The 15,132-nt window shown below is 35.5% G+C and overlaps 1 protein-coding gene across 48 annotated transcripts in view; it reads right to left on the reverse strand.

The window, feature by feature from the left end:
• Positions 1-15,132, reverse strand: part of dlg3 (discs, large homolog 3 (Drosophila)) — a 147,500-nt gene that overhangs the window by 47,680 nt on the left and 84,688 nt on the right. For 24 of the 48 annotated variants that reach the window (XR_012389860.1, XR_012389858.1, XR_012389859.1 and 21 more), the window contains 6 exons: positions 12,155-12,208; positions 11,694-11,744; positions 6,619-6,743; positions 2,947-3,116; positions 2,522-2,658; positions 851-995 (listed from right to left, as the gene is read on the reverse strand). Coding sequence is in view for 43 of the 48 variants with exons in the window: in XM_073922052.1 (XP_073778153.1) it covers positions 851-995; positions 2,522-2,658; positions 2,947-3,116; positions 6,619-6,743; positions 11,694-11,744; positions 12,155-12,208 (682 nt within the window). In the remaining 5 variants the exon portion in view is untranslated. Of the gene's footprint in view, positions 1-848; positions 996-2,521; positions 2,659-2,946; positions 3,117-6,618; positions 6,744-11,693; positions 11,745-12,154; positions 12,209-15,132 lie in introns of all 48 variants that reach the window. The other 24 variants (XR_012389857.1, XR_012389856.1, XM_073922023.1 and 21 more) reach the window with 3 other exon arrangements.

Raw genomic sequence — 15,132 nt, forward strand, 5'->3', positions numbered from 1 at the left:
ACGTAGAACAGTTCATCAAGGATCTACCGCTGGATCTCATCTCACTATAGTTGTTAAACACGATATTTAATTTATCTTGTTGTCTATATCTAACATCATATTCCCTGACTTTGGTTTTTTGAATCTATTACTTGTTCTCAGGTGACGTGTTTTGGCTGAGCACAAAGGTTAATAATATTAATTAATGTAACCACAAACCCTGATTCTGCACATTTGACTGATTGCTTGCCTTTTAGTTATTATAATGTATAAACTTATTGTTCGTTATACTTTTATTATGGCCATTATTAATAATTATAAACTGATATTCCGCAAAAGAGAGAGTATGTTTCATTTTTTCAATGAAAGTGAAAGGAGGCAGTAATGTTATAGGCTCTGTTTTGTAATAAATATGCATACAATGAAGATGAAGGTCATATAAATATGTAGCTACACGACTCCAAGTATGAAAACAGCTAAATGAGGGCCAATAAGGGCTATTCAGCCACCAGGTGTGACAGAACGTGAATTTTGTGCGCAATCTGTGCATTTGTGCAGGTGGATTGTGCGAAAGCTCTCTCTCTCAGTGGGAGGGAGGGATTGGTGCTGTGATGGGAGCAGCAGTGCAGTGTGTGTGGGTGTCTGAAAACAGCACCCACTGCTACACTACAGTACTGTTACAAAACTCCACAGCACTACACTACTCGCTTTCATTACAGGGTTAAAGATGAAAACAGAGAATACATACAGCGGGTTATGTTTGAAATGACCCACGTTTATCAATGCAGTAAAACAACCTCATGTGCTTGGGCTATAAAAAGGAGTAGTAGAGGCATATGATAGATGGAGATGAGCAAAAGAAGGTACGTACTGCTGGAGTAGTCTGGTGGGGCGTACATGTCGTTGAGATGTACTGGGCCCGGTTTGGCCACTTTCAGATAAACCATGTCTGAAGTGTTCTTCAGGGCGGCCACAGCCTCCTCATGACGCACATCCTGAAGTATAATGTTATTCACCTGCGAAGGCAGACACACACACGCATGTTACATTGGCTGGGCTCTGAAGCGTGACTCAGAATATTCACGACAGCACATTTGAAGATGTGGGAAGGAAGCGACTGGAGCGGAGGCCGGATGGCCCCACACTCGGCGACGGCGCTCCATTCTCAGCCGTCCGGTCACAAAAGGAAGGACGAGAGGGAGGGGAAGCTGGAAAGGCACAGAGCTTTTTCCTTTGTAAGCTTTAGGGCAACTACACTACACAGAAAGCTGAGTGATTGGCAGATGGGAAAGTGTCTGATTTGTTTTGAGGGTGTGGAAACTATCATTTGCAGTTTAACTGCCTCAATACTAGCACTGTTGAAGAAACAAACAAAAGTTTACTGAACTTTGTTGTAAATTTATTGTTTAGACCACATTGGTTAGATCTGTAATTTCACGCCATAAAAAAAAACCGTTCAAAATAATGTTGGATTACTGCTGTAAATAATAAATATGGCATCTAAACACTGATTCACTATTTTGTTTCTGTTATTTTGCTTTATTTATTTGGGTTGCTTTACATCAGGGGTGGTAAAGTCAGTTCCTGGAGGGCCGCAGCTCTGCAGAGTTTTGTTCCAGGTCTGCTTCAACACACCCATCTGTAGGTATTAATCAAGCCTAAAGTGCTCAATTAGTTTGATCAAGTGTGTTTAATTAGGGTTGGAACTAAACTGCCAGGAACTGGCTTTGACACCTGTGCTTTACATGCATGCTCTTAAGAAATGTGCTTTCATTCTTATAACAAAATAAACAAGTAATATATATCAGTTTGTATGTACAGTATGGAATAAGACATTACTAATATATTTATTTAAGTTGAAGTTAAGGAACATCCTGCCTTAAACTGAACATAAAAAAGACTCATACTAGCTAAATGAATTAAAACACCAATTGATTTACTGAAAGGTGGATAGTTCTTTAAATGAGCCTGACTGTGTATGTGTTCGCTTTTTAATATTGTTTTTAACTTGTTCTGCAACATCCCCAATAAAATCAATGAATGCTGTTATCTGATAAAGCATCAAATCCGGTTTGTAGACACATTATAACTTCCTTTATAATACTTGACATGTTCTTGACATACTCTGTTCAGTAATCAAAGCCATCATTTTCAAGCAGAGAAAGGGAAGTAAAGGCACACTTTACATGTCTGCAATTATGGCAGCCACGATTGATGCACAGCCATTTAATTACCACATTTATGACCATGTCAGAGCCTGCTCAGTCCCTGGCACTTGTATGCCATGCAAGTGTTTCTCTTTATCGCAGCTGTGTCCTTGTTTGAGTTTGTGCTCAGCTTCACATCAATCACATTGTGGCCCATAAACCTTCACACATGAGATATAACATCTATAATATGGCATAATGGCCTACAACAGTGTCTGTGCTCGCTGAAGCATGAAGTAATTCACTACAAAGATATGCAGTGTTCCGGTACATGTCTATATGTGGCTCTACAGATACTGAAGTGCACAGTCATATGAGTGTAAGTGAAATCTTACAGCCAATAGGCGATCGCCCGTCTGCAGACGCCCATCCTTCTGTGCTGCACCACCCTCAATGATCTTAGTGATGTAGATACTGTTGTCACCCGGGATGTGCTGGTTGCCTATTCCCCCAGCAATACTGAAGCCAAGACCTTGAATAAATAAAATGAAGTAACATTTATTACCAGGAAATCAGATCTTGGCCATGAGGTTGACGTCAACATGAAATAGCACTCACAACCCATTTTATTTCCTTAAGGTGGCTTATTTCCAGGCAAAGCAATAGATTCAATTTAAAAAAGCATGAAAAGATTTAATACAAAAAAGTGCACTGGCTCATTCATGTTGACTCTATGTTTATTACACAATGCTTCAATGTTTCTGCATTCATCACAAGAGTAAATCATTTTAGAAGGTGATACACATTTAGCTTCACTAACCTTTAGGCCCTTTGAGCAGATTGACCTCCAAAATGGTCTCAGGAGGAGCCTGTCTTCTGCGCACCAGCAACCTGACCACTGGGCCTGCCTCCTTCAAAGCCTCTACTGCCTTGCTGTGCACAACCTCTGACACGTCCACATCATTCACCCGCAGAACACAGTCATTTACCCTGAAGCACAAGAAGACACACAAAGTCAAGAGAAGAATAAATTGAGCAATAAAGCAATGAATATATAACACATATTTGAGTTAGTACAGACATGTACTTTGTTCCAAAACCTGCTTATATGGGCAGGTTCCTTCTAAAACAGTACCCTGAAGGCCTGTTCAAACCAAGATCAATAACTATAAAAATATCTATATTAGCATCCACACCAGCTGACAAAATTGCTCTGTTAAGTCTACACTACACTCTCAGATATAAAGGTACGCGAGCTGTCACTGGGGTGGTACCTTTTCAAAAGGTACACATTTGTACTTAAAGGGTCCATATTGGTACCTCAAAAGTATTTATTAGTACCTAACAATTTTAAGAGGAACACTTTTGTACTTTTTAGGTACTACTACTGTATGTACCCTTGAGGTATTAATATGGACCATTTAGGTACAAATTTGTACCTTTTAAAAAGGTACCACCCCAGTGACAGCTCGCGCACCTTTATTTCTGAAAGTGTGTTGCTGTGTCAATCCATTTAAAGCAGAATGGAGTCTGATTGGCTGTCATTGTTTTTTCAAATTCATTTAAAAAGTCATTCACATGATGTTGTTTTTCTTTCCTGTTATTTGTCATGTGGATGTTACATGATATTATTTTATATTTAGAACTATATCTTTACAGTATGTTTATCATCATTATTATTGTCCTTGTGTGAATGGGCTCAAAGAGTCGCTGAATCTTGTAAGTGCCCAATTTCAAAAGATTATAATATCATGTAGTTGCAAAAGCAATTTCCATAATTATTCATAATTTTCATTTTGCTCTTAAAAATATCAATTGGTCCATGTAATATAAGTCTTAAGTGTCACCAGAATGTTTCTGTGAACTCTTTGAGCAAAATACCTAGAGGTTGTTCCAGATACTCTCAAAACAGACGGTTTTAGCATCATATTATTCCTCATCAACAAGAAAGTTTATTTTCTAAACAAGTTTTAAAGTCAGTTTAAATTAATATTATGCTAGTTTCTGAGCACATCGATCCGTCTATGGTGTTAATATAAATTGATTAAAATTAAACTACAAAAGATGAACACTGCACTGGACTGAACAACACATTTTTAATAAACTCCTAACAGTTCTTGAATGCAGTGGTTTTTACTGATCTATGCTAATAAAACAGATCATCAGCACTGATGAGCAGAAAAAAGGAAACAGACTAGAAAGGGAGAATCTGGAACAACATATTTTCAGACACTGCTTCTGATTTATGTGGGCTAATACGTCATATTGTATGCTGCACTTTCTCCAATTCAGAAGAAAAATATGAGGGCACTGTCTTTGAAAACATATCTAAAGTAGCATGTGGGTTAGATAATAAATTATTTAATAAGCTAAGACTTTAATAAGGATAAAATCCTTAGCAAAAAAAAATAAAAAAATTTAATATAATGGTAATAATTTTCACAATGCTTACCAAAAAATGTGTTTCTTATTTTAAGTTTTTGTCTTGTTTTTAGTCTAAATATCAAAAAAAAAAATTAAGTAACAAGCAAAATGATCTGTCAATGGGTTAAGTGAAATGATAATTTTCATTAAAATAAGAAAATAAGATTATTTTGCTTACCACATTGGCAGACTGCTTTGCTTTTTAAGGGACAAATCCTCTTAATTTTCCATTATTATTTTATTTTTATTATTATCTTATTATTTCTCAAAACAATATATATATATTTCTATATTCTTTTTTATTCTAGAAAATGTTTTTGATTTAAAAAGTTTTAAAATACTTGGACTAGAAAAAAAGACAAAAACTTTGATTAAGAAAAGCATTTTACAGTGCAATATATCTCCTCCAGCAAAGAATATATTGTATGCAATGCTGCCCTGCTTGATCAAAGTACCTTGACATATGGCTGCACGATATTATAAAACTCTAGAAATGCAATATATTTTTATTTTATTTATTCATTTATAAAAATATAGAAATATATCGCGATATGAATTAAGTTTCACCAGATGGCTGGAATAGCTCTGTTCATTATCATGAACTCATTCATTGAGATGGATTGGGATAATTCTGTAGGACCGTGAATAATGCATAAAAAAAAAAAATTACAAGCACAAATAAATACAATCAAGCAAAGATGAAAAATGAAATGAACAGAGCTTTACGGTTTTCTGGGGACTCTAACGGTATTAAGCTACAGAAATTGAATTTCAATCTGTAGAGTCTTTATCGTATAAAAAATCCACTCAAATGTGTATTTATTAAAATTACAAACAATACAGTTCTTAGTGCCTTAATGCTTTAAAACAATGGTTTCAAACTCAATTTCTGGAGGGCCACAGCTCTGCATAGTTTAGCTCCAACCACCTCCAACTCACACCAGCTTAATAGTCTATAGTAGTCTTGAACACCTTGATTAGTTTGATCAGCTGTGTTTGATTAGGATTGAAGCAAAACTGTACAGAGCTTCGGCCCTCCAGGAATCCAGATTGAGACCTATGCTTTAAAACATTGTTTAAATGCTTACACAGTTACTGCCATTAAAAACACATGCACTATAATGATGAACGAACGTTCACTCCATTATAGTTAAACTCAAAAGTCTCGTGTGTTCTGAACTGTGGCTTCTGGATTATAATAATCCCAACTCAACTTTGCAGATCTTGTGATTTGACCATTGCGAATGCACACATTGCAATATCAATTCTGAAACTATATATATATATATATATATATATATATATATATATATATATATATATATATATATATATATATATATATATATATATGTATATATATATATATATATATATATATATATATATATATATATATATATATATATATATATATATATATATATATATATATATAGATTTATATATATACAACAGTTCTGTCTGGTTCTTGAATCTGATTGGCTGATAGCTGTGATATATTTAAGTAATATCAGCACCCGTACAGCCTCTTTACCCTTTGTGTATTACTCCGCTCACACACAGCCAGCAAAAGCAGACACTACAGATCTAAAGTTTAAAAGATGCTTGCTCAGCTGTTTAACTGTCAGCTTATGATTTGAATCCAATGCAGAAGAAAGTAGTTTCTCATACAAAAGGTTTTTTGAGACTCTCCATGTTTGATTTTGTTTTTATATACACAATTATGCTGTCAAACTGTTGTTTAAACCCAATATCACACTCGTAGCAGTGCGATATGGCTGTATATCAGCACTGGTGGGGGTACTAAGGCACTCGGCCGTCTCCCACCAGTGCCGATATACAGCCATATCGCACTGCTACTCGTGTGATATTGCTCATATATATAAAGTATATATTGTAAATATATTGTGCAGCCCTACCTTGGTATCGCAATTAAGATCTAACAGCCTTTTTGATCATTTTTAAATTGAGAAGATTATATATTGGCTTAAAATTCTACCTAAGCAAGTAGTTTTAAAGTGAGATTAACAGTGAGATATTACATGCAGAGAGAATGATCACTCACCCTAGTCTCCCATCCATGGCAGCGGCACCTCCTGGGATGATCTTGGTGATAAAAATTCCTGGATCATCAGGAATATGTGGATTATCCATTCCTCCAGCAATGCTGAACCCAAGGCCAGAGTTACCCTATTGATGACATGCACCAGTTAGAAAATGATAAACAGAGAATTGAAGAAGACACCTGGCTCTCAATACTTTTCAAAACACTTTCTAGGCATGAACAGTTTTACTCTGCTAAATATAGGAATTTGTGGTGCGCCTTTCGAGATTCCAAAAATCTTTTCCGCTTCCGCCTATTTCCTCCCTCCGTACTTCATCACCTCTTACACTGCTGTTTTATTCCAGTGCCAAAAAGCTGAGACGGGCTGTTCTGTCTGACAGTCACATCTCAAAAGACAGGCCCTAAAGCAGACAGCTGAGAAAAGACTTCACTTTATTATTTTCTATAATTAATGAGCGACGGTCGCAGCAAATTAGTGCCGAGTGGAACGGAGACATCCCAGTGAGCCTTTCCTGCTCCGGAGCCACTACGAGAGCTCCCACTAAAGAATCATACACACCCACAGACCTTTTAACGTGTGAGATCTTAACATAGTTTATTTAGGCCTCGGCGTGCAGAAATGGCACTTAGAGAACAGCCCTGCAATTATGCTGAAAGCTCAAAGATGTACCCAAATCCACCATCCACTGCTGTTTAATGAATGGCCTATGCGGACGGATTTAGATTCATTTGCATTGAACAAACTTCAAGTATGAAAAGACCTTGCAACATTAAAGCCATGGAAGTTCGTATGATTATTCCAGCAAAGAACATTTTGTCCGTGTAGATAAGAACAGCACCTAGACGAACTGCGAAGCATTTTCACAAGTGGTACATTTTCAAAACTCTTTTAATGCTCAATAGTGCAGTCTCTGATGTAGTACTTTTCAATAAACTAATAATAAACTAATCTTAATCTAATGGTTAATACAAACCTAATTTTTGTAAATCTATATATACTCACCGGCCACTTTATTAGGTACAACTCAGTAGACCTGTTGGACCCTATTTTTGCTTCAGAACTGACTTAATCCTTCGTGGCATAGATTCAACAAAGTATTGGAAATATTCCTCAGAGATTTTGCTTCATATTGACATGATAGCATAACACAGTTGCTGCAGATTTGTCGGCTGCACATCTACGATGCGAATATCCCTTTCCATCACATCCCAAAGATGCTCTATTGGATTGAAATTTGATGACTGTGGATGCCATTTGATTACAGTGATTTTATTATCATGTTTAAGAAACTGAGATGTTTTGGGTCTGAAATGATTCAGGCTTTATGACCAGGCAACGTTTTTCAATCTTTTATGTCCCATTTTGGTGAGCCTTTGTGAATTGTAGCCTCAGTTTCCTGTTTTTAGCTGACAGGAGGGGTACCTGGTGTGGTCTTCTGCTGCTGTAGCTCATCCACCTCAAGGTTGGACGTGTTGTGCCTTCAGAGATGCTCTTCTGCATACCTTGGTTGTAACGAGTGATTAGTTGAGTTACTGTTGCCTTTCTATCAACTCAAACTAGTCTGGCCATTCTCCTCTGACCTCTGGCATCAACAAGGCATTTGTGCCCACAGAACTGCCGCTCACTGGATATTTTCTCTTTTTCAGACCATTCTCTATAAACCCTAGAGATGGTTGTGCGTGAAAATCCCAGTAGATCAGCAGTTTCTGAAATACATAGACCAACCCATCTGGCACCAACAAGCATGTCACATTAAAGGTCACTTAAATCCTTTTTAAGTGAGGATTTATTTGCTGCCATGTGATTGGCTAATTAGAAAATAGCAGTTGGACAGGTGTACCTAATAAAGTGGCAGGTGAGTATACAGTGTATCAACTACACTGATCAGTTTTCTGAAGTATTCCAATCTAACAAAGATATGCTCTAAGAATGTTTGGCTAATAGTAAACCAATGCACAAACGTATTGGTGTTTTACGAGGATACTCCACTGACATAATGTATTTTATCCAGTAAAAACGCTTATTATATGGCCTTACCCCACCCCTACCCCTATACCCAACCCTCACAGGAAACATGTGGCAAAATTTTGTAAGTGAAAAGCTCATTAAGTATCATTTTTAAATGCTTTTGATTTACGAGGACTGAATACATGTCCTGATTGATTAACCATCTTAATAGAGTACAACTAGGTCATGACATTATACAAATTTCTGTATCATGTCCTTGTAAACCACCAAAATCAGTACACACACACACACACACACACACACAAAACTATTTCTGAATGTTTTCTGAATGTTCCCTCAAATCAGTAGACTATGACTATTTATTATAAGTGTGAGCTGCAGTTTTGACATCTGCCATTTTAATTATAAAAGCTTGTTCAAGTAGAGTGGATTCTGATTGGCTGTCAGCATTTTAATCACTTATCAACTAGTGAAATTGTTCTGAAAGTGACTCCAGCAGTTTTATTCCTCTGTGCTATTATAGTTGTAGTAGGGAGCACTTTTATTTTTAGAATGATTTTTTAGAACCATATAATTAGTGTTATACTGTAACTTTTACCCAAGAAAAACTGATTTCAGCATCTCACCTGTCAATTAAATATCGCTTGAAGGTATTAATTATTTATTTATTTTTTTTGGATTTGATGTCAGTTTGATTATTGTGTAATTTCAGTGTATTTAATAATGCAAATATGTACCATCACTACTATACATCACCTGCTGTAGTAGGGAGCACTTTTATATTTGGAATGATTTTTAGAACCATATATTTAGTGTTGTAACTTTTTCCTGAGAAACCTGATTTCAGCATCACACCTTTTACATATTGCTTGAATGCATTTTATTTTTGGATTTGATGTCAGTTTGGTTGTTATGTAATTTCAGTGTGTTTCATAATGCAAATATGTACCATCACTACACATGCATGGTAAAAAGGATCTGTAAATTAGCATTGTTTCATATTTTGTGATTCGTTTTTTTATTTTTTAGTTATTTATTTTTGAAAAGCATTATGGGACCTTGATCTTTCTTCCATTGACTTTTAACCTTGAGAAGTTTAAAAAAAGTGATTTTTTATTGACATTTTTAATATTTTAAAGTCATATATTGTCTGGATTGGAAATAATCTGACACTATTTTCTGTTGTTTTACAGAACTATTTTATTTATTCATTCATTTTTCTTTGGCTTACTCCCTGTCCAGTTTTCAAGGTATGCTGCGTTTTGGAAAAGTACATTTTTTTTGTGTTTATTATTATTTTGTATATTTTTCATTGTTATTAGTATAAGAAAATAAACAATAACATAACATAAACAGGAAAAAAAAAGATACAAAGGCCATTTCACAATACACAGACAGTCGGACACAACATAATACAATATCATCCTGAAAGATTCCAAGAAAAATAATTAATTAAATATTAAAAATAACTAATTTACAGAGAAATGTGTAGGCTCCACAAATTGACAAATGCCAAACAAATTCTACCTTTAATGAGTTAAAAGTCAGCATCACTGATATAAAACATAATTGGAGTCCAGATTTTAAAAAAATATATGTTTTGTTTGTTTGCTATCCTATATCGCATTTCTTACATGGGCAACACATAACTTAAGCTACTAATCCAGGTTTCAAAGACAGGCACGTAATCTGGAAAAAATCAAGGTTTTTTTCTGCTATACCGTTCCTATAAGCTATGGCTAAGATTTTTACTTAATTTTTTTAGGAAAACAGTATATTCAGCAGAAAAGATATCAAAATATGCCATTTTAAATTGTAAAGAAGTCTGTGTTTTTGAAACTAATAAAGACAGCAGAAGTCAATGATTCATTTGAATTATTTAGCCTGATATGTTTACTGCTCCAAAATATCTTAAATGTTGCTCAAAATAAAATATGTTGAGTTCAAAGGGAGGGAAAGTTGTTGTTTTTATCCAGACATTTAAAAAAAGCTATTTTAGAGCAGGAACCACTATACATTAAAACCGTGATATTTTTATCCAAGGTTATCATACCATAAGAATCTTAAACTGGCTCATGCTTACTTCCTGGTTTAACAGGGTATGCCACAGCAGAATGAACCGCAAACTACTCTAGCATATGTTCTGGCAGTGTGCTGGGAAACCAGACTTATTTCTCTACATATTATTTCTTAAACATTATATTATTTTAAACGACTAAAATGTCAATAAAAGTCACTTTGTTTAACTTTAGAGATGAACTTTCAACATAAATATTTGACAGAGGAGAGATCAAGATTAAGAGAGATGAAAAGTCAAAAAGCAAGACATTTATATTCATCATTAGAGGAATTTTGGTTTCATTTTTGGAGAACTTCAACTCCTCTGCTACTTATTTTTATATATAGATATTTTTTTTGTGTGTGTAATAAAAAAACACTAATGCCTTTCTGTTATTGTTGAAGCATTGTTAATAATAATAAAGAAAAAGATCAAGCCGCCATAATGCAATTCATAACCATAAAAAATGGAAAACGCAGGTCACACTTTACAATAAGGATCATTAGTTAATGTTAATTAATGCATTTACTAACATGAACAAACAATGAACAATACATTTACTCCAGTATATATTCATGTTAATAAACGTTAGTTAATGAAAATACAGTTGTTCATTGTTAGGTCATGTTAACTAATGGTGCATTAACTGATGCTAACAAGCATGGACTTGAATGTTAATTATGCATTAGTAAATGTTCAATTATGATTAATAAATGCTGTACAAGTGTTGTTCATGATTAGTTCATGTTAGTAAATGCATTAACAAATGAACCTTATTGTAAAGTGTTACCAAAACGCTTGTGATTTCCACCATGTAGTTTAACAATTTAACTGAATTTTAATATTAACATTGTGGAAAGATTATTTTTTCTGTCTAGAGTTTTAAAAAAAGTACCACAGCTACATACTACATTGCTCAATCCCAGGCAAAAGCTCAACATTTACTGCCATCTAGTGTCCAGGTCCTCATAGGTAACACTTGTGAAGAACCATATCTGCAAATTATAAATCACGCACACACATTAAAAATAGTTGAATAATATTTACCCTCTCCAAAATGATTTCTTCATATTTATACATGCCATCACTCCCATTCACCTGTAAGAAAGGAAAGAACAATTTTAGATATAATCTCGTGTGCATCTTCATTAGGTAACAAATCATCCACAAAAAGGTCACAAGTATCATTAATTATGTAAAAGCAGAAACGCTATAAACTAAGCACATTAAAAAAAACAACAGAGCAGTATGAATCACATACAAGGCACGGGGTCGATAAACACAGTGAAAAAGACTACTCATTATAACGGTTAAATAATAATTGTGCTCGGCATTAAAGCTACAATCCGCATCTGCTGGGGTTTAATCTGTGCATATTTTTATTGTTATTATCTGATGTACATGCGGAAAGGTTTGGCCGGGCAGAGGGGTATAATTCCACATGGCAGGCAGTCAGGCAGTCAGGCAGGCGCTACTGGAGGTGCTGAGAGCATGAAGCAGATACTTACATAAGGGCCTGCATCCAGTGAGTCTGCATTCACAATGATGGGGGGAGGGTTTGCCTGTGAGATGAAGAGATGCACATTACCTCGGTGTGTGAGGCTGGCGGCTCACACGTATGCACGCACACACACATATATACACGCATACACACACACGCACGCTGTCATGAGGAGACAGTAAATGCATGCCATGGGAACGGTGGGTCTCAACAGAGCATGGTACATCATCACCATGATGTGGCGCTTCAGGGGGAAGATTGAGGACAGGACTGGAGGTGTGAAGATTACTGACGCCTGTGGTCTGCAGTTGAACGAGAACCGAGGCTGAGTCGAGGAGAAATAACTCTATGTGTGTTATTCCCCTCTGGCTATAGTTTAATTTTTCATGTTTGAGCAATATCATATGGGTCTCAGCACGGCTGTGATTATACTGCTGCTGGTTAAAAGTTTGAGGTCAGCCTGACTATTCTGTTTTTGAACAAATTTATAAATGAATGATTCGACAACACTTTCCAAAATATAATGCTCCAAATGGACAATTCAAATGTGACATCTGAAACATTTTGAGTTAACAATATTTTTTTTTATTAAATCTAATTTATTTAATTGTTTTACCTAAACTGCATTTATCCTGTGATTCCTAATGTGCACATAAAGGTGTGAGGGACAAATTCCTGATAAGCACATAAATGGGAAAGGGAAGGGGATATATACAGTATGGGGTAGTAATTGTTAAAAGTATGTTATATACTCATTTTGTAAAATAAAATGAAAACTGTAGGGATGCTCCGATCAATCAGCCGGAAATTGGTATCGGCCAATAATCCCTTTTCGTGACTTGATCGGTACTTGCCAATCTGGCCGATCTCATGAATCGATCACAAGTGTTTGTTTACGAGTTTACACACAGAGTAAGTCGCACATGCACTCATTAGTAGTGTTTTTCCCAGGAGTCTCCCATATTTCAGACCCATGTCCCACCACCCTCCCGTTTTGTTATTTCTCCTGGACAACTCCCGTAATTTCACCCCGGGTTTTTTGGTACAGCTTGTACTGCAACACCCCCAGGTCGCCCACTTTAGTATAGTATCACAGCGGCCGCCCGAAACCATACAGTTACTAACACCACAGTACGGTTATTAACCCGTCCGACTGGCAACAGTGTTAACTTGCAACAGTCACTTAACTTCACGAACACACCCCTTCCCCTACCAGTCTCCCGGATGTTTAGAGACAAATGTGGGCAGGTATGGTTACAACACGTGAAGAGGTAAATGATGTGTACGGCCGGGAGCGATATCTGCTTTCCCAACACAGCAGCTGTCCAGAGCTGCGATCATTCTGCTGCTATCAATAGTTAGAGATGAGCAAAATATTTGAATAGCTTGCAAATACACTTGTATTTAGGTCTTTTTTACATACCGTTGAAGTCAGAAGTAAGAATTATTAGCCCCCCTTTGTTTTTTTTGTTTTTTTAATATTTCCTGAATTATGGTTAACAGAGCAAATTTTCACAATATGTCTAATAATATTTTTTCTTCTGGAGAAAGCCTTGTTTTATTTCAGCAAGAATAAAAGCAGTATTAAATTTTAGTAAACATTTTAAGGTCAAAATGATTAGCCCTTTTAAACTATATTTTTTTTCGATTGTTTGCAGAACAAACCATCAATATACAATGATTTGCCTAACAACCCTAACCTGCCTAGTTAACCTAATTAACCTAGTTAAGCCTTTAAATGTCACTTTAAGCTGAATACTAGTGTCTTAAAAAAATACCTGGTTAAATATTGTGTACTGTCATCATGTCAACGATAGAAGAAATCAGTTATTAGAGATGAGTTATTTAAACTATTATGTTTAGAAATGTGTTGAAAAAATCTTCTCTCCGTTACACAGAAAATGGGGAAAAAAATAAGCAGGGGGCCTAATAATTCTAATAGGGGCCTAATGAAGGAGGGGGGGGGGTGATGGGGGGTTAATATAACTTATTCTAATATATATGTTACAATAAACAGTAGTTTGTAGACCTATTTTCTTTTAGGAAAGAAGCAATAATGGATTTACACTGTAGGTGTGCATTTTAACTTCTTATGCTTCAAATATGCACTTCAACGTTTTCTTCATTGAGACAAGTTGAATTCTTCTTCCATCATGATTCCAAAATAATTAACTGTTTTATCTATAATTTTCCGTGAAGTTGCTTCAACCATTACATGTCCACACTAAATAGTTATTAGAGACATGTTTAAGGGATATATTCAATAATTAAGGAGAGAGCTCTACTTTATTATACTTGAATGTGCTTTATGCAATAGCAAAGTTATAAAAAGCTTGAGGCATCAGAGCTGGTACTTGGTATCGGCCGATCCCCATGATAAGGAATCAGAACTCGACATGGGCTGCAAAAATTGTGATCGGAGCATCCCTAAAAAACTGAATTACAAAAAAGAATATTTTTGTTCCATTATAAGAACATTTAGTGCAAAGATGTTACATGGATGTTAAAGGCATATAGTTTACCCAAAAATTATAATCCTGCCATTATTTACTCATCATCCACTCTTCTCCAAAAAGCTTAGTTTCTTTCTTCCGTTGAACACAAAGGAAGATATGCTGTTGGACTAAAACAGCCATTGACTTCCATAATATTTTTGTTCCTACTGTGGTAGTCAATGGCAGCCTTTCTTCCAGCATACTTCAGAATACCTTGTTTTGTGTTCAACAGAAGAAAGAAACACATAAAAGTGTAGAACCACTTGAGTGTGAGTAAATGGTGAGGAAGCATAGATAAACAACATTCAGTTTTTAAAAGAAAGTATGCATTAAATTGCTTAAATGTCACAGTAAACTTACATACTTTAACTTCAAATAAATGCTGAGCTTTTGAGTTATAAATTCATTAGAAATGCTAAACTGAAATGCATCAAGGTTTCCACAAAACCTTTGCAAAAAAATCTTTCAGACCTCAAACTTTTGAACAGCA

Source organism: Danio rerio, chromosome 14 (assembly GCF_049306965.1).
Source record: "Danio rerio strain Tuebingen ecotype United States chromosome 14, GRCz12tu, whole genome shotgun sequence".
Classification (NCBI taxonomy): domain Eukaryota; kingdom Metazoa; phylum Chordata; class Actinopteri; order Cypriniformes; family Danionidae; genus Danio; species Danio rerio.